The sequence below is a fragment of the Scatophagus argus genome, chromosome 13, assembly GCF_020382885.2.
Source record: "Scatophagus argus isolate fScaArg1 chromosome 13, fScaArg1.pri, whole genome shotgun sequence".
NCBI lineage: Eukaryota > Metazoa > Chordata > Actinopteri > Scatophagidae > Scatophagus > Scatophagus argus.
In genome coordinates, this window is record NC_058505.1 from 15677447 (window position 1) to 15695743 (window position 18297).

Here is an 18297-nt window from a genome sequence, read left to right on the forward strand (position 1 = left end):
TAGCTGGTTTTTCAGCCTTGATTGGGCCAAAGCATGGGAACAGCCAAACCAGGAGAAAAGAGACACAGGGAGCCATAGACAGACCACCACACAAACAGAGGAAGGCTTTAGGAGACAGAAAGCAGTGGACAGAAAAAGACGCACAGAGACTCAAGAGGGACTTAGATCCATGACTGAAGCCTAACTGTCATGAGAAGATGAGAGTTGCCATGGCCACCCAGGAGCCACCCAGCAAGCATCTGAGCAGGGGAGGCTAGGGGGCCAGGGGCCTGGGCTCTGGCTGGTGGATCACATGCACTAACCAGGGATTATGTGCATAAATGATGAGCGCTAAGCCGGCAGGTGAAGAAGGGAGGCCCAGGGACAAGGAGCACGCCATCCCTCAGGACAGCTCCCCCTGTTAAGAGCAGGGACATTTTCCCAAGTGAGGCTGATCTCCCGTGTGAAGGGGACTCAGCCAGAGGTCCTCGAGTGCTGAAAGGGCATCCCCCAGGCTGCTTTCACAGCATAAGTGGCCAAAACGATGGTCTTGTGAGTCATCTTGACTGGCAAGAATGGGCCATCTTCACTTTCATAAATCCCAGTGCAAACACACTCGTGGATATGGACTAAGCATGGATAAGGATAAGCACCACATGGCAGTGCATCAGCAGGGCTCTTGTCGAAGCTTTTTGGCTTGGCTGATGTAAAAGACCCGATTCTGCTGTCTTCTTTCCGTCAGATAGAGAAACAGATGTAGTTTAGGTACAAGCTAAATTAACTTTACAGTGCGTTTATGGGCAAGAGTCTCATCTTATACCCAGGATCAACAGGTTCATAGGTTGTTTTGCTACAGGGAATCAATGCTCATAATATCCATGGCCTTACAGGAATGTGTTTGAACCTTGATAGCACAAAGAAATCACATTCCCATGGTCCTCAGAGAGAAAATACACCGTTAACCAACCTCCCCCCAACACCTTTTCAAGACGATAGTATCCCTGAACATATTAACATGTAAATACACTTAGATACTTTGACAATGCACTGAAATGCATATAATCTACATGCTAACTAGTCCTTTAAAGAGTTTCCACTGCTGAATGTGGTTTGGGAACACTTTCATGTCTGGGTTTTAAAAATTAAATGTGAGGCCTCTCTTAGATTCTCTAAAAGCGTTTTTCAATTTGATGAGGGATAAGGCGATGACTGGATTCCCTTTTCAAAGGGGGAGACCCAGAGTTCAATAAGACTTCAGTCTCATTGCCTTTGCTTCCAAGTTGAAGATCTAAATGCTGGCTTCTTTTTTTTTTCTTTTTTTTTTAAAAGAACGAAACCACCACGTTAGGTGACAGATGGCAGGTTGCCATAGCTAAGCATCCTCTCTGCTGGTGTACTGACTTGGAATAAGCTGACTTGAAACTACTCAGGTTGTTGTTGACAAACACGAGCCTAGATGAGTCTACTAATCTCCCACTCCTTTATCCGCTCTTTATTGCCGTATAAACAGGGCTGAATACACTAGAAAAACTAAACCTCTGTTTTCAGCCTCCTCTTATCTCACACAGGGTTTAATCTAATGCCCTCTACCCTTTATACATCTCTGCCTCCTCCAAATTCGACCATATTTTTGATTCAGCGCGTCACCATGACAACCAGTTATTTCCCATCCTTGAGCCCCCCCCATCCCCAATGCCTCTTCTCCATTGATACTACTACCTCCCCCTACCCCTTCTTTTTTTTGTCCAAATAAAACAAAGCGCAGAGTGAATGTGCTCTGAGGTAGGTAAATGTATTCAGTGACATCAGCCAGGACGAGTCTATTCTGCTGGATTCCTGTACCACTTGTTTCCAGCCTTGTCTGGGGGCTGGACACTCTGTTGGGCTCATTGTCCCACATGTATTCCACACAGGCCCACAATTAATGGAGGCCTTGTCTAAGGCTCCTGGAGCAGAAACTGCTGTTGGGGAGGGGGACAAAAGGCGGGCAGAGCCTGGGGCTGGGAGTTGCTATGGGAAGGCCCCCCTTCCCTCTTTAATGGGGAGGGGGGATTCAAAGGGAGAAGGAGGGACAGAGAGAGCGAGCGGCGCACTGGATGAGATGTTTAAGTGATCCCCTCTGTCTGCACCCTCCCCTCCTGCTCTGAGATGTTTTCATACAAGTAGCTGAAAGGGAACCTGCAGTATTTGATGATGAAGATGGTCATTTCACTGCCCACATGCCGGTGGAGAGTGTGGAGAGGAGAAAGCACCAGTCACAGACCACGTTTCAGACCCTGTGAAAATGGAGAGGAGCAGGTGATCTATAGAGAGGCTTGTCAAATTTTATTCACTCTTTTTGGATATTTGTGAGTATACATTGCAGTCTGTCAAATTTGTCAGATTATAACCCAGAAATCCCCAGGCACAAAGGTTCATCTTAACTGTACTAAAATGACTTCATACTGATGATATGAAAGCAACATGATCAAGTTCTTTGTTCATCTATCCTGGTGCTTCATAGGGATGAAAAAAGAAAACAGGTGACACATGGAATGAGGACTTGGCTATCTGAGAACATACTTCTTTTACACTTAGGTGAGAATAGGTCTGTCATGTTTGGATTAAAGATTAGGCTAGGGAAGGACTCTGAGATACACAAGATCAGGGGAATATCAGCAACTTCAAAATCCTCTGTTAATTATTTAGGTGGTTAACAACAGCCTAGGAGGTGTCACGGCTGTAAAAGCACTGCACAAGGTAAATGCCTGAACTTCATTTTGCTAGAAAGGTCTGGAACCATTAACCATCTGCCGGAGCTAATGTTGTTTTCACTGCACAGTGTTAGTTACTTCAAGTAGCACCAACCAAACAGGTTAGAGAGGCCCTCGTGTTGGCGTGTATCAATTCTTACAGCTTCTCTGGAGGACTGTGGAGGAATGACTATATGACTACAACACAGCAAAAATTAAATCTTGATAGATTTAGATCTCAGCCTGTGCTTATCAGTCACATGCTGAACCTTGGTAGCTCTTCCTTCTCTCTCTGGAGCCTCTCATCCCTGTGTTCCCACACTGATACAGATCAGGGCTGCACTATAAACCTCATGTCCACATCACCGTCTGCATAATAAAGGGTTGTTTGTAGCAGAGTGGCAGGCTCACTGAAAAACAGCACTGATAGGACGTAATTTATTGTTTCATGGCCTCTTCTTCAGAAGCCCTCTCATCTCCTGTGAGCCGAAGAGGAAGCCAGAAGCTAGAAGATTAACTGAGCACTTTAAATGATCCCAGGAGAACGTTAGAAGAGCCTGAAATGGCCGGTGTTTGGGACACAAGTGGGAAACAGAAAAAGCATTGATTTGAAATATATGTCCCCTCAATTTCATTGTACCATGTACATTGATTTACATTGTACATTGATTGATTTAATTTGATTTAATTTAATATTGACTAAAGAAACCAGTGGTGCTTGAAGCTGACACAGACGTTGATACAAAAACTGAGCGGGCTTTCGGGGTCATTTCACCTCTGAGGATTTAGGAGCTTTACAGAGAGCGATTGAAGTCTACCAGGGAGGATAGAGGCATCTGATGGTAAACCTGGACCAGAAAGAGATGTCACTCAGTAAATACATAGATGAAACTATGCAACTAGCAGCATGTGCCCCAAAGGTTGGCTTTGGATGATTTGTCACATGAAAATTAAACATGATTATTAGTGGCAAGGGTCTAATTTGTTCCAGATGATGAATCAATCAGAATTACTTTATAATTCAGTTTATGTTTAACACAGCAACACAATCAGCTTCAAAACCGAATAGAAAATCTTTAAAACCAGGAAGCAGGAAGAGAAAACATGAAAAAACAATAAAGTAAAATACATGCACCATGATCTCCTATATAAAATCAGAGACAAAGAACTGCAGCCAATGTAATTGTTATTTTTTACAATAGGCTACTTGAGAAAGTTTTTTTTTAACCTTTAATGTGATGACAAAAACAACTTCTCACACATATGATAGGATAAAATTTTATTTTTGGAGAAATTTAACAACCTTAAAAAGCAATAATACATATTTATCAGGCATTAAATACAGCATTAAGAGAAGCTGGATGAGAGGAATTTACATGAAAATGTAAAACAATGTTTGCTCAGAATTATGTGCAAAACATGGCTCAGTGTGTGATATCTGCATAAGATTTTGTACACCTTCACTTCCATACATTTTCATCCTATTAAGGAAAGGATTTTATGTTGTTCTGTGGCACTGCTGACTCACATGTTTCTGACTCTGTTAGACAAGATAATGATTGTACATAATGAAACTCCCAGCATACAGGAGGAGTGATAATATAATAAAAAACAGCTCAAGGTTGTCAATTTGGTACAATAGTGATGAGAAAGGAGCAATTTAGTCTCAAGACACAAAACATTCAGAATAATAAAATCATTCTCATATTAGCTACACAAACATTGCAATTCAGAACCTGATACTGAGCTACATCCAAGAGAATGTGTAGATTTGTCTCTTTACCAGTGATTTATCACAAAAGTGTTCATTAAAGCAGTAACATTAAAAATATAACTTATTTAAAGGTTCTCTTAAAAGGCAACTAATCAATTTAGTCATGTATGGACATGACTTAACTTGCAAATGGCGAATTCAGATCCTTATTTTTAACAAAACAGGTACAGCTGTCTTGAAGATTTTGGAGGTAAACATTTCTCAATGCCATTAAAATTAATAAAACACCTCAGACGGTTTGACGTAACTGTTTATCTTTGTGGGGATGTCAGAGTTGTTGGCAGTGAGAAGACAGCTGAGTGTGTCAGAGATTTTCTTCTTCACTGGACATCAGGCCTGGAGTGTGTCAGAGGATTGTGTGTTTTCAGCTCAAATTCTGAAGCGCTCGGTGACCCCAGAAAAAGTGTGTGTGTGTGTGTGTGTGTGTGTGCGTGTGCAGAAGAGAGACAGATGGATAAAGAAAACAAACAAACATACAATTGAGCACACAGTAATGAGTTAAATCATTTGTCAAGACAGTTTTAAATAATGGGAGAAGTGTAATTATGATTGTTAATCAACATCCACATCAGACTTAGTTTTGTTAATCGGACACAAAAATGCTCAGTTCACCTCTTGTCATTTGACTAAAAGTCACCGAGTCACTGAAAATACTGATATAGCTTGCAACACTGGTCTTTAATATGAAAAAAGTCTATTTTTAAAAAGTAATTTCGTTGCCAGTTTACGGAGCTAGAAAGCCCGAAGATCAGAAGCTTCATCAAAGTTTTAACTTTCAGGGGGCCTATTAATTAGTAAATAATGATTCACTCACTAAAAGAACAAACAATCCAGTGTGATGTCTTAAATTAGTCTGACCGAGGCCGGAATCACGGAAACAATGTAATCTGAAATAAAACAACGTGGAAGAGGACAACTTTTTGCATAAAGCTAAAACCAAAGTTTTCATGACATTAAATTAACGTAAGAGGCGACACAGTACACAGTTTATCTAATCTCAGAGTTTACAGCCCTGACACTTTTCCTTACGCTGAGGAGTACTTTTTCTGTCTATCAAAGTCTCCCGGCATCCTGACAGGTAGCCAATGGGAGCGCCCTGTCGCACGAGCCCGCCGCCCCCGGCACCGTGTCCCGCGCGCCCATTGGACGGACTGATGAAACCCAGGAAAGCAGCACACGAGCCGCTCGCGTGCGGGCTCGGGCTCTATAGATAAAACCTGCGGCGCTGGAAACAGGAGCTGAGTGCAGCTTGGTGAGGAGACACAAGTCGCTTGTGGCATTTGCCATCACTTGCCAGGAGAAGGCGGAACTCAACGTACTGGACACTGGACCTTTTATATCTTGTGCATCGTTCTGTTACTGATAAAGTGTTTTGTTTGGACTGCCACGCTGTTTTTAATCATAAAACTTGAAAATGCCAGCCGGTAGTTTCGAAAGGACATCTCCGTCCGCTGTGGCTGCCACACCGGCAAGTGGGGACTCCACACCCGAAAAACCCCGCACTCTGTCAGAGAACCGAAAGGTATATGCACTGATTGTTTTTGCAAATATTCGTTTGTTTACTAAACGTTATCCTATCGTAGAAACTAAGCAGTTTATTTATTTTTTTCTATTTTAAGTCCTCCAAACCAATCATGGAAAAGCGGAGACGTGCGCGCATCAATGAGAGTCTGGGCCAGTTGAAGACCCTCATCATGGACGCACTCAAGAAAGATGTAGGGACATGAACACTGCATTTCTGTTCCAAGACAGTATGGATTTAGGAGCCATATTAACAAATTCAGTACTAAATGATCCTTTTGTCTGTTTAGAGCTCCAGACACTCCAAATTGGAGAAGGCGGACATCTTGGAGATGACTGTGAAGCACCTCAGAAACCTTCAGCGACTTCAGATGACTGGTAAGTGTCTAGCATTTCAGGATTGACCCCGTTGATGTGTACACGTTCATTGTTGGATGTCTAACTTTAGATGGTAAACATGTTGCCACAGTCGTTAAGTTTTAGGCTAAGGTTTATGGCATAAATAAAAATTGATCCTACAGCTATCTGTTAATTTACTCACTTGTGTTTTCCTGTCCAGCTGCAGTGAACACAGATCCGTCCGTCCTGGGTAAATACCGAGCAGGGTTCAGCGAGTGTGTTGGAGAGGTTACTCGCTTCCTGTCCACGTGTGAAGGGGTGAACACAGAGGTGAGGACTCGTCTCCTCAGCCACCTGGCAGCCTGCATGACCCAAATCAACGCCACAAATTTCTACACACCTCACCCAGGCGCACTGGGACTCGGACAGACGCAGGGTACGCAGATCCCACCTGTTTCTGCTCCACAGATGCCTTGCAAAAGTGGCTCAGCGATGCACGTCTCCCCAGAAGCTATGAAGGTGTACGGTGGCTTCCAGGTGGTGCCAACACCGGATGGACAGTTTGCTTTTCTTGTTCCCAGTGCAGCTCTCATGCCACTGAATGCACAAAACAGCCATCACATGTCACCTGTTGCACCTCCGGTCACCTCAGACTCTGTGTGGAGGCCCTGGTAGGAAATCTGCACAAGGACTATCGCACAATAAAACATATTTTTGTACATTTTGTAAATGTTTTCAAAACCTACTTGAAAGGGATGTCTACACACATTTGTGTTTGTCTATATGGCCTCTTTGCTTGCTGTGATTTTCTGTTTTTGGTGTCATTTGCCTCAGGAGGTCAAGAAAATCCTTGAAAAGCTCTTGAAAAGCACTGTATTTTTTGAGATTAATAAAATGTTTCTATGATGTTTACTACAACATTTGCTGCAATGATGTCCTGTTTTTTTTTTCTCCTCTCCAAAACCTCATCAGGTTGTCTTGCTGATGTCCAATCATGGACAACCCCACATATCCCTTGTCCACACCTGATCATCCCTCTTTACTTGAAAGGGAAAATTGAGATCTGAGAGGTTGCGTTGAGATCAGATGGTGTTCTGTCAGTGCTGGGAGGTGGGTGGAGCAGGGTCTTTTGACACATGGAGAACTAACTGGGCTCCTGCCAGATGAGAAATCGAGCTGAAATAGTTGGGGTATGATTGTAACCATAGTGACAAGGCTAAATGAAGATGAGAAGATATAAGATACACAAGTATAGTACTTTTGTCACCTTTTTAGGTGTCTTCCCTGCATTATCTGTCTCCAAATGAGAAACAACACATACTCATGTGATGATTCAACCTTTTCACAAAGCAGACCTGAAATTTGATTTAAAATGATTCAATGAAGTGTGTGTTCCCACAATAGCTTATCAACAGCAGCCCTGCCGAGCCAGTCCAATCGATGTCCATTTAGTGGACAGTTGAGGGGCTGGCAGTCCCAGCGTGTGTCCTGAGCGTGGTGCTCACACAGCAGGGCACAAGCAGAGCGTGACCAGAGTTCACAGGTGCCCCTCATTCACACTCCAAGGACAAACGCAGCCCCAACAGCATGTTGCCTTCAATCTGGCAACCCGTCAACAGACCTGGCAGCCCATCACCCGAAGACAGGGCCTCCCTTTGACAGCACCAAACAGTGGCACCTCCAGAGGCAAACACGCTCACACAATCCATGACCACTGATTTATTCCTCATTTAGTATTCATGGAATTTAGTCATAACAGAAATAAATGCTGCAGTGACCACTTTGTTTCTCAGTAGTTCGTGTTCCCCAAAGCACAGGAGGAACAGGTGCACAATATTCTGTCCTCATGAGTATACACTGTTTTGCATGGATGTTTTTAAGGAGCAAATGCTAAAAATAGTTTTTAATTCTCCCATTCAACAAAGAAATCAATGTAAATACAAATCAAATCATCTCTCACTCTAAAACATATTAAGCTCCTCACTTTGTGCAAATGATACAGTCAATTAAGTTTACATCTCTGTTTTGGCACAGCTGAGAGAAGACTGGCAGTAAGGAGGACTTAAAGACAAAACAAGAGCTCCCCCTCCTATCAGAGCATCCTTTGAGAAGACCCTCTGAGACACAAAAACAAAGATGGGCCCCTCAGTGGCTCAGTGGCTCCTCTCTTTGTGACCCTCTCCATCTTCATAAAGGGCCTTCCCCTTGTTTATCCAGGAAGAGGTTTAATGGCTGGGACGGGGTGGGGGGTTGGAGGGGACCATGCTGTCACTTTCACCGTGCTAAAGAAGGCTTATTGTTGCCCGTTCCCAAAGGTCCTGGTCTTAAAGGCTTTTTGGGAACTCCTCAAGCCAGGCTGTTCTCCTCAGATAAGAGGAGCCGTGAAGTGCTGACAGGTTGCTCTTAACCATACATATATGTGATGGAACACCTGGAGTGGTTCTGATGGAGGAGCCTCCGCAGCTTCCATCTTTTGTATAATTGTTTCTTATCCCCCCTGCCTGCCCCTCCCTAATCAAGACCCCACTTTGATGCAGTATTTTCCCAAACCTTGTAAAACAGAGAGTAGTAAAGCAGAAGCAGTGTAGGGCCTGCCCCTTTGCTGTGCTCCATGATTGATGGCCTCCCTTCACAACCACAGTGACAACAGTGACAGGTTCCCTGCTTGTCTCCCCCTGACGCTCACCGGAAACCCTCACTGCCTCAGCCTCTGCGGGTGAATTGGTGTAGTATTGTTCTTAGGGTTGTTATGGTGCTTGATGGGGGTTGAAGTAGTCAGCGGTGGTTCACATCAAGGCTAATGAATAGATTATGCACTCAATATGAATGGTGAATGAACAATGCTCTTTGTCCCTTCACTCCGATTCATCCCTTTTTGATTTAGCTGGTTGTTTTTGAAAAACTCAACAACATGCTAGTGGAAGTGTAGCTTCCGGGGGGTGAATTTAGCATCAGCGTGACACCTTAACACTAGAAGTAGAAAATTTACTACTTTGCACCCACACAGAGTGATGGTGGTGTGGGCATTAAAACTGAGTAACTCTGGTACTACATCACAAGTCATCGCACCGTCAAAGGAGATGTTGTGTTGAATGTCAGGGAGGGGGAGAAGCTCTTGTTTTCTCTGTAGTCACTGGCCATATGCCCATGCTTTTGAGGCCCACAAAGATACACTTTGACTGCAGATGTCCACTCAAAGTGAGCCATCCCTAAATACTCCAATTAAAGTCTTATTGTTCTGGTCTTGGTCTTGCTTTTGAAATGTGATGTTCTCCTAGGTAATAATAACCAGTGATGGGGAAGCTACTTTGAAAGCATAGCTTTGCAGATTACCAAGTACTTCACCCTGGAAGAAGCTGAACGCCAGCGAATTCAGAGAGAAATCAAGTTTGATGAAACAATGCTACTTAAAGAATGTAGTTCAAACTTTTTTAATTTTCCAGAAACTGCTGTAAAAGAGGCCAGGACTCAGGTAGCCAGGTAACTTCCCACACAGCATGCAATAACTTCTTTCAGTTTGTTCATGAATAGTAATAATCAGTACTTAATAAATGACACCTAATACACAGTGTGCACAATTATTATTATTGAATAACTACGGTGCTCTCGATCAATCCAAAATGTTAATAAACCTCAAACCTGACATTCCGAAAAAAAAGAAAATCAGTGACCAATATAACCACCCTTCTTTATAACAGCAGTCATAGGCCGTCCATTCATGGAGTCTGTCACATTCTTGATCTGCTGATGATCAACTTTTTGTGCGGCAGCAACCACAGTCTCCCAGACACTTTTCAGAGAGGTGTACCGTTTTACTTCTCTGTAAATCTCCTGTTTAAGAAGGGCCCACAAGTTCTCAATAGGGTTTAGGTCAGGTGAGGAAGGAGGCCATGTCATTATTCTTTCATCTTTACTGGCTAGCCATACAGCAGAGTGTGGACTTCGATGCATGCGATGGAGCATTGTCCTGCATAAAAATCATGGTCTTCTTGAAAGGTGTAGACTTTTTTCCCGTACCACTGCTTGAAGAAAGTGTCTTCTAAAAACTGGCAGTAGGTTTGGGAGTTGATTTTGAGTCCATCTTCAACCTGAAAAGGTCCACCTAGCACATCTTTAATATTACCAACCAATACCAGTACCCCACCTCCACCTCACTGGCTTCGAAGTGGAGCTCTGTGCCCGTTACTGATCCAGCCATGGGCCCATGCATCTGGTCCGTCAAGACTCACTCTAATCTCATCAGTTAAAACCTTTGAAAAATCTGACTTCAGATATTTCTTGGCCCAGTCTTGATGTTTCAACTTATGTGTCTTGTTCAGAGGTGGTCAGGTTTCAGCCTTCCTTACCTTGGCCATGTCTCTGAGCACTGAACACCTTGTACTTCAGAGCACTCCATTTAGGTTGAAGTTCTGAAACATGACAGCACTGTAGGATAATGGGTTACTGGTAGCTTCTTGTTTGATTCTTTTTGAATCTTTGGCAGTGAATTTGCATCTCCTGTTGACTATTTGCAACAAAACATTTGATGGTTCTGTGATCGCCTCAAAATCCAGCATACATCTGAAACATTTTTTATTTATTTATTTATTTTTTTACAATTTTTGACTTTTCAGAGTCAGTTAAATCACTTTTTTTGGCTCATTTTGCCGGAGAGAAAAGAAGCTGTCTAATAATTATGCACACCTTGATATAGGGTGTTGATCTCCTTAGGCCACACCCTCTCCCCATTACACAAATACGCATCACCTGATATGCTTAAATCCAATAAGTATTTAAGTTTATACAGCTTGGAGTTGGAAAATATGCATAAAAATGATGATATGGTCAAAATACGCATGTGCCTAGTAATTGCGAGCACAGTGTATATTCAACATTATTTTAAAGTTTAAATTCAGTTTTAAATGATTACAAGCTATAGAAACATATTTTTCACAGATGAGCTGACACTGCAGCTTCCTGGAATAACCCTGAAGACGTGAATCTGTCCTGAACAAAACAATCCCATCTGGGCTTTTAGCAAGGACAAGACTGCAAGGAATGTGATATTGTTGTTGTAAATAAATCTGGATGTTGCACTGACAAAAAAAATATTGAACTTTTTAGACCATTTGACTAAGCACTAGTCTAAAGAAACAGTGAGCCTGTCTTTTTACTTATCAGAACAGAATCTCTGAGCAGTCTCTTCAAAGCTGTTTGCAGTTTCAGTATTTGATTACACAAAAATGGCAAAAAAAGTAATTTATCTATATCACGGTGTGAATATAACTGCAGCTGAACTGCCAGCAAGCTACTGCCCGTGTAGTGAAATTGCTAGTTTAATTATATGTTGCTCACTACTCTTCAACAATGATAATAACATTGTACTCACCAAGGTAATTGACAACATTGCTAAAATGATATTCAGTGAGGGAAGAAGCACAAGCAGATATGATGAAATGTAAACAAAGGAAGCCAAACTTACTCTGGAGGAAAAACAAGGGCAAATTCTAAAATTATTATCCAAACTGTTGATTCTAAACATCCATAACAGCAAGCTGAATACAACATATAATGGTCACACTGCGTACATGATTGAATATGATTGGATTTTACTAGTCAGCTCAGAGCCAAACAGCTGATGAATGATCTGTCTGCACTCCCATTTTTCCCAATTTGCGATAAGCTTGAATCATCAATAACTTTTTACAGTTTTATGTTTTGTTTTAATACCGCTTTCTGATAATATAGCATTTAAGAAGGTTTATAAGTTGTAACTAATGGTTTTATAAATATGCCATAAAAAATTCTCATTGCTTTATAGATCAGAAGTGAGCAATTAGCAGGCAACTTTAAGATGTTGTTATGATGTTATCCTCCTAAGCTTGCTTTGTCTTTAGATGGCCTTTCGGTTCTTCAGAAATCACCTTCAACCACTTACCTTTGGAAAAGCGCTGAAAAGCATGTGGAGCAACTCAATTTAACGTTTACTGCATATGGTTTTTTGCAGGAGCATGTCTTACCAATCTTCTCAGTTTGGAAACTTTTGGATCTGAGTGCTCTGTTCTTAAAATATTACGTTTAATGATGCTACTTGGCAGGCCTTCACTAAAGCAGCACTTAGTCTTAGTGTCTCTTTCCATTGTGAAACAATGGCCTCTTGAGAAATAACTTCTGCTGCTGGAAGTTTGGAGTGTGGGAGGTATTTCAATTGTTTTGCAGCAACAAACTGCTAAGTTTTGCAGTGACTCTTCAATATACAATGAAGGGCTGCATGTATGCATAATAAAACCTCTGGGAAGCTGAAAACAAACCAAGAATAGCTGTAAGAGAGGGTCCTCAGGGCTATAGATCCTGATTCAAGCTCCATAATTGTAATGTGATGATAAGGAGCTTGTAGCCTCTTGTTATCCTCCAATAGGGACGTACAAGACAAAAGCCAGTGTACCAGTATGCTAAAAGATTACCATTCTGGTGACATCTCTGCATCCTCTTAACAACCACATCAGGTCAGTTGTTCTTAATTTGGTCAGCAACACCAATCTAGCCTCCACCCAGGGGTCTGGGTGCATTGAGGGGTAAATATTGACCCTTGTTTGTAGGCAAGGCTGACAGTCTGAGTGTGCAAAATGGCCTATTTGTGTTTTTGAGATGTTTAGGTCATCGTGTCATACAGGGTGTATATGACCCTCTCACTGGCTGAGAGAGAGGATCCAATAGGCACCTGCCCACATAATAGCAACTGGTGCTGGTCATCATTTGACAACTGACTGAGCTCATTTAAGTGAAGCTGAAAAAACAAAATTAAACAATGAACGTGAAGTAAAAGTATAAAAATAAAGTAGAATCATCATATAATTTTTGATCTCAAGGCAGAGACACGTGTCCCATGCAGTTACTACAGCATGATATTATTAACGATAAAATTGGTGATACACACATACACAACAACTTATTGTAGTCTACATTTTCAGATCAAAAACTCTCCTCTTGAATTCTTGCCCCAGGCACTAAGTGTTTCAAGTGACCTCTACTCTTTGTCCCAAGGACTCTGCCCTGCCCTCAGCACCTCCCTCTTAACTGGCCATCCTAAACTCTGTGGGAAACCCCCCAGTGCTTTGTGTTGTTTTTGGACATGTTGTGTCTCACCGGATAATGCCTTCACCCCTTTGTTTCTTTCCTCTCCCATCAGAAGAGTGGAGCGTGGTGTCCGGTGCTAACTGCCCACTAAGCAGGACAGAGAGATGGGATCTGACCATGGGGGTTAGGAGCTGCTTTTCATCGTGCCTCAGGACAGCACTCACACCCTGCTGCTGTTAGTTTGTCAGGCAGTGAGAGCAAGTGGTAGTGATGGATGCTGACAGGTGGTTTGTTATTGAGGATAACTCTGTTAACCCATGAAAGTGAGCTGTCCCCTACACTGGTTTTGTCTTTGCAAATATGTTGTCTGAGTAATCTTTGCTCAAACCCACAAAACTTTACTTTAAGTTCCAATGATGATGCCAATTGTTTCCAGAGATACCAAATATGTTGAAATGCAGCTCATTTTTTCTGCCATAACTGTGCAACTATAGTAAAAGCATGGTATTGGATTCTGATTATTAAAAGATTATCATAGATTCCATAAATGCTTTTTCTTTTTTCACTTAATTTGAAGAAGTTTAAGGCTGCGTTAATTGATATTTGGACACTTGGGGGCAGCACAACAACCTATAAACACAACATGTTATCACCCTGTAAAGTAGATATGACTAATGTGCTAGCATATCATTGCGCACTCAACCAGCAGTCATCAAGCAACATCAGCCTTCATTTGGACTTAACTGGAGTCACCTCAGCATTAGCGCAGCTTTGCTTGAGAGAGGCTGAAAAGCAAACTTAAATTACCTCTGTGATTCAGAAATTTTCAAGAACAAATACAGTGCAAAAAACTGTTCACATTAGAGTTGCTCTGGTCTTTGAAAACCACTAAATAATTTAGAGCTGTAATTCAAAAGTAGCTGGCAATATTTGAATTTCATGAAATAATTTCATTTTGTCTTTGATGATGGGGTTTGTTTCAATGTTGAAATATCTCCTTTTAGCTGTTTAAAATCATTTGTTTAAATCCAATCACCCTCACTGAATGAAAATATGCACTGAATGACTATGTGCCTTATTGCTCATTAGCTCCCAGTACTTTAAATATCCTGTTTATCCCATAGTTATTGTAAAGTGAGAATCACCAACTCAAGGCCATACCTCCAAACTTTGGAAGTAAGACAAGCAGGACTTTATGTCATGTGAATTGTGATGTCATTCAGCTCGAACAGAAGACCCAATCGACCCCCTGGCCTTTGACCCTTATTAACCCTGGGTTAGAGTGCCTTATTTAAGGTGTAGCCATCTGTGTGCCTTGTTGTGTCAAGGCTTCCCTCCTCCCTCACTCTTCATCTCCCTCCCAGTGTTCACGAGCAGTGGAGTGATTGGAGGAGGAGGACTTTTGTAATCCTTAAATGACAGGCTGGTTCACTACTACCATCTTTCATAAATTAGAAATATATATGTGTGCCAAAAGAAGTGGTGAAATGAGGTACTTGTAATTTATTTCTGTATCTCCATTTTATACTATTTTATACTTCTACTCCACCACATTTCAGAGGGGGGTATTGTACAGTTTACTGTACTGCATGTATATGACAGGTTCCACTGCAGATTATGATTTTGCATATAAACACAATGATGAACTTTTATCAAATGTGATGCACTGATCTAAGTTAAACCATAAATATAATATAAAAAAAAATCAAGAGACTATTCTGTGTCTAAGTACTTTTTTTGCATGGAAAAATTTAAGGATCTGAATACTGAATACTTCTTTTAACACCTCCCCAAGGACAGACTGTTACTGCCCTTTCAAGGTATTATAAGCCCACAAATCACATTAATCAAGCAGCAAATCTAACATTTTATTGACATTTTACAAGGATGGCTGTTCCAAAACTTCTTGAAAACTGCAAAATTCACCACCTGCAAGTGATTATATTGAAACAGTATTGCTTCAGTATTGTTGCAATTGTTGTTGTTGATTGATTTTGATTTGATTGATTATGATTATTCAAGTGGTTCTTAAGAAGACAATCCAGCAGTGCCAGAGTTAGCAGATGATTAACATGTTACACATACTTCCTTTTAGCAGTGACGGGATCTCACAAAGTAGCGGTTTGAACTTTGATCTTTACTAGAAAAGAGTTCATCCACCTCCTTATCATTCAGCGGGATGCATGTAAACTGGTTATCAGCTGCTGAGTTAGAGGTTTGTTTACAGTACTGACTGTGACGGTCAGAACATATGATGTGACTCTTTGTATGAAGAAAGGCCAAATGCATGAGGATGTATTTGTGCAGAGAACAAAGTCTAATTAACAGGGGAAACTATTGAATGGGACTCTCGATCACCGTCTCTTTGCTACAATGAGAATGATCAGGCTCACTTTTAAAAATTTGTTCCTTTATACTGCCATCATTCTCCTGAAATTGTACTTTAACTGTCAGTGTAGAACATTTATCTACTTTACAATTAATGATCACAGTGTCATTGAAAACTACTTGGCTACAGATGCTGAGATCCACCATCTCATCTTTGGACAACTGACACACCAGCTGGTCCTTGTCGATGGAGGCAACTGGTCGTCTCCTCAGAAAGCCTGGGCTCTCACAGAGCATCCTGTCAAGCATCTCTATGTCTTGGCTGTTACTCACCACCCAGTCATGCAGATACCACATGTGGCAGTCGCATTTCCAGGGGTTTCCATGGAGTCTTACTGTATGCTGGATGGCAAAATGATCTAAAAGGCCCACTGGGAGAGTTTCCAGCTGGTTGTCTGAGAGGTAGAGCTGCTGGATGAGCGCCTGGTCCTCGAAGAGTTTGGCGTCCACTTTGATCAGGTTGTTCTTGTTTAGATGGATCGTCTTGATGCCAAATAGATTACTAAAGATCGTTTCGGGCAGTGAGGTGAGCTGGTTTTCAGACAGGTCCAAATTCTCCAGAGCTGTAACATTCCTAAAAATGTCTCCAGGAAGGTTGGTGAGATGGTTAAAGGACAAGATAAGGTCGGAAAGACATGTCAGACTGCTTAGAGAGGACAGCTCTCTCAGTCTGTTGCCTTTTAGGTTCAGCTCTATCAAATTTGAGGCCTCAAACCCAAACACTTTATCGCTGAAGGCTGTAAGAAGATTTCCACGAAGGTTGAGCACCTTCAGTTTGGTTAACATAAAGAAGATGCTGTCAGCAAGCTCTGATATCTTATTCCCCTCCAAGTGAAGTTCTATCAGCTGAGAAATATTGTGGAATGTGTCAGATGTAAGATTGCTGATGAGGTTGTTGTTAATTTTCAGGGTCTCCAATCTTGCCAGACCAGAAAATGTTTCCCTTTTCACTTCTTCAAGCTTATTTTGGGATAAATCCAGGACACGCAGATTGTGCAGGTTCAGGAAAAGAGATGTAGGCAGATGTGTTATGATGTTAGCCTTCATTTGCAGAGTTTCTAGTTGTTTAAGCTGGTCAAACATGCCAGGAGGCACTGTCTTGAACCGGTTAAAGTTAAGCATCAGTTTAGTCAAGTTTTCCTGCTTCACAAAAGTCTCCGGAAATAAATGCTGCAGTCCTGGGTTTCCACTGATTTCTAGCTCTTGCAGCTCAACCAGATCCACAAAAGCCTGAGAGTGAACACTTTGCAGTGCATTATTTAAGAAGATAAGCTTAATGAGTTGGGGACTGTCCTCTAAAGTATGGGCAAACAGGTACTGCAGATCTGATGACATTATAATAAAGTCCTTGACCTTCCTGGACATGTTCCTGGGTAAATATGACAACCCACCATCAGCACACAGTACTTGGCCTGGAGTGAAACAGTGGCATCTGTATGGACAAGTGATTTGTGAGTCCGTGTTGCTTTTGTGACAGTGAAGCAGCACCAGGAGCAGAATCAGGCCCAGTTCTTTGTCCATTTTTCACTGACAAAACATGGAGAAAGCTTGATATACATCTTGATATATGATTGAAAAGACAATTGATGTCAATATTGCATTATTTACAAGTTGTATACTCTTGCTTTTCCTTAGCTGCCATTGATTCAAAGAGAGAAGACTCAGCAACATTCTACTTAGGTAAATGAAATTCAACATACCTCTGTGTTACAGCGATCCTGTATCACCGAAACAAATTTCCTTCCTGCTGACACAAAGTGCAAATGACAACAAGTCTGAATTAGGCAAGACAAAACCTTTGGTCAGTGGCCCATTCCTGGCGTGGTTTCATTTGCTCACAACAAAAAAAGTGGACAAACCTTTCAGCAAATCAGCTCCCAGAGACAACAGACAGGAGAAAAATTAGAGGAATTTTGTCTTTTTTGACATTTACTCAGCAATATCTTTCAGAGTTGAGATACAATTTATCAAGAAAACAAACAGATCAGTGAGAGAGAAAATGTGCTTCCCTGGGTGAAGCATATCATTCTTTTTTCTTTCATTTCTTAAAATGTCAGTTCAAAATAACAAACACTCCCACTACTTCTACTACTTCTACTACAACTACAGCTAGAACTCCTGCTACCACTACTTATAATTCAATTTATTTTATTTATTTAATCCAGATTTCTTTTTTTGAGACAAATTGCCTTTACATGTAAGATCTGGTAGCAATACAGAGTAATTAATTCAGAGTCTCATAAAACATTGATCTACAACATTCACATACAGTGTAGCACAGGATGAAGGTCAGAACTTTACCATTTAAAGTTATTCCTATAACATGTTTTCATGTGGCGTTTGAATGCCTGGTGTGAAGGCAGTGTTCCCAAGTGACATTTGTTTGTGTCTACTCCTTATATTATACATAAAAATAGATTGATGGACTTTATTATTACTTCCTATCATTACCATAATAACAGAACATACATTTTGTTAGCATAAGGCTTTAAATTTTGGAGTTAAGTT

At 41.4% G+C, this 18297-nt stretch overlaps 2 protein-coding genes across 3 annotated transcripts; one reads left to right on the forward strand and one right to left on the reverse strand.

Annotated features, from left to right (window-relative positions):
* Positions 1 to 5275: 5275 nt before the first annotated feature.
* LOC124069495 (transcription factor HES-1-like) lies at positions 5276 to 7258 on the forward strand. 2 transcript variants are annotated; one of them, XM_046408710.1, is made up of 5 exons: positions 5276 to 5737; positions 5907 to 6007; positions 6105 to 6200; positions 6297 to 6384; positions 6566 to 7258. In XM_046408710.1, exons 3-5 carry the CDS (start codon positions 6120 to 6122, stop codon positions 7018 to 7020), a joined length of 624 nt encoding a protein of 207 aa, XP_046264666.1. In that variant the 5' UTR covers positions 5276 to 5737; positions 5907 to 6007; positions 6105 to 6119; the 3' UTR covers positions 7021 to 7258. The 2 variants fall into 2 exon arrangements, with proteins under 2 accessions (XP_046264666.1, XP_046264665.1); XM_046408709.1 differs by having other exon boundaries at positions 5278 to 6007.
* A 7990-nt stretch (positions 7259 to 15248) lies between these two features.
* On the reverse strand, positions 15249 to 17868 carry zgc:153913 (carboxypeptidase N subunit 2). Its single transcript, XM_046409347.1, has 2 exons — positions 17490 to 17868; positions 15249 to 17316 (listed from the first exon to the last, which is right to left on the reverse strand). The coding sequence occupies exon 2, from the start codon at positions 17308 to 17310 to the stop codon at positions 15736 to 15738; it is 1575 nt and encodes a 524-aa protein (XP_046265303.1). The 5' UTR covers positions 17311 to 17316; positions 17490 to 17868; the 3' UTR covers positions 15249 to 15735.
* Positions 17869 to 18297: the final 429 nt, after the last annotated feature.

Excerpts from the sequence above, each read along its gene's own strand:
- LOC124069495 (XM_046408709.1), top strand. The coding sequence starts at position 5,900 with ATGCCAGCCGGTAGTTTCGAAAGGACATCTCCGTCCGCTGTGGCTGCC. Across the intron at positions 6,008-6,104 it reads CTCTGTCAGAGAACCGAAAG|TCCTCCAAACCAATCATGGA; the intron begins GTATATGCACTG and ends TTCTATTTTAAG. Across the intron at positions 6,385-6,565 it reads TCAGCGACTTCAGATGACTG|CTGCAGTGAACACAGATCCG; the intron begins GTAAGTGTCTAG and ends TTTCCTGTCCAG.
- zgc:153913 (XM_046409347.1), bottom strand. The coding sequence starts at position 17,310 with ATGGACAAAGAACTGGGCCTGATTCTGCTCCTGGTGCTGCTTCACTGT.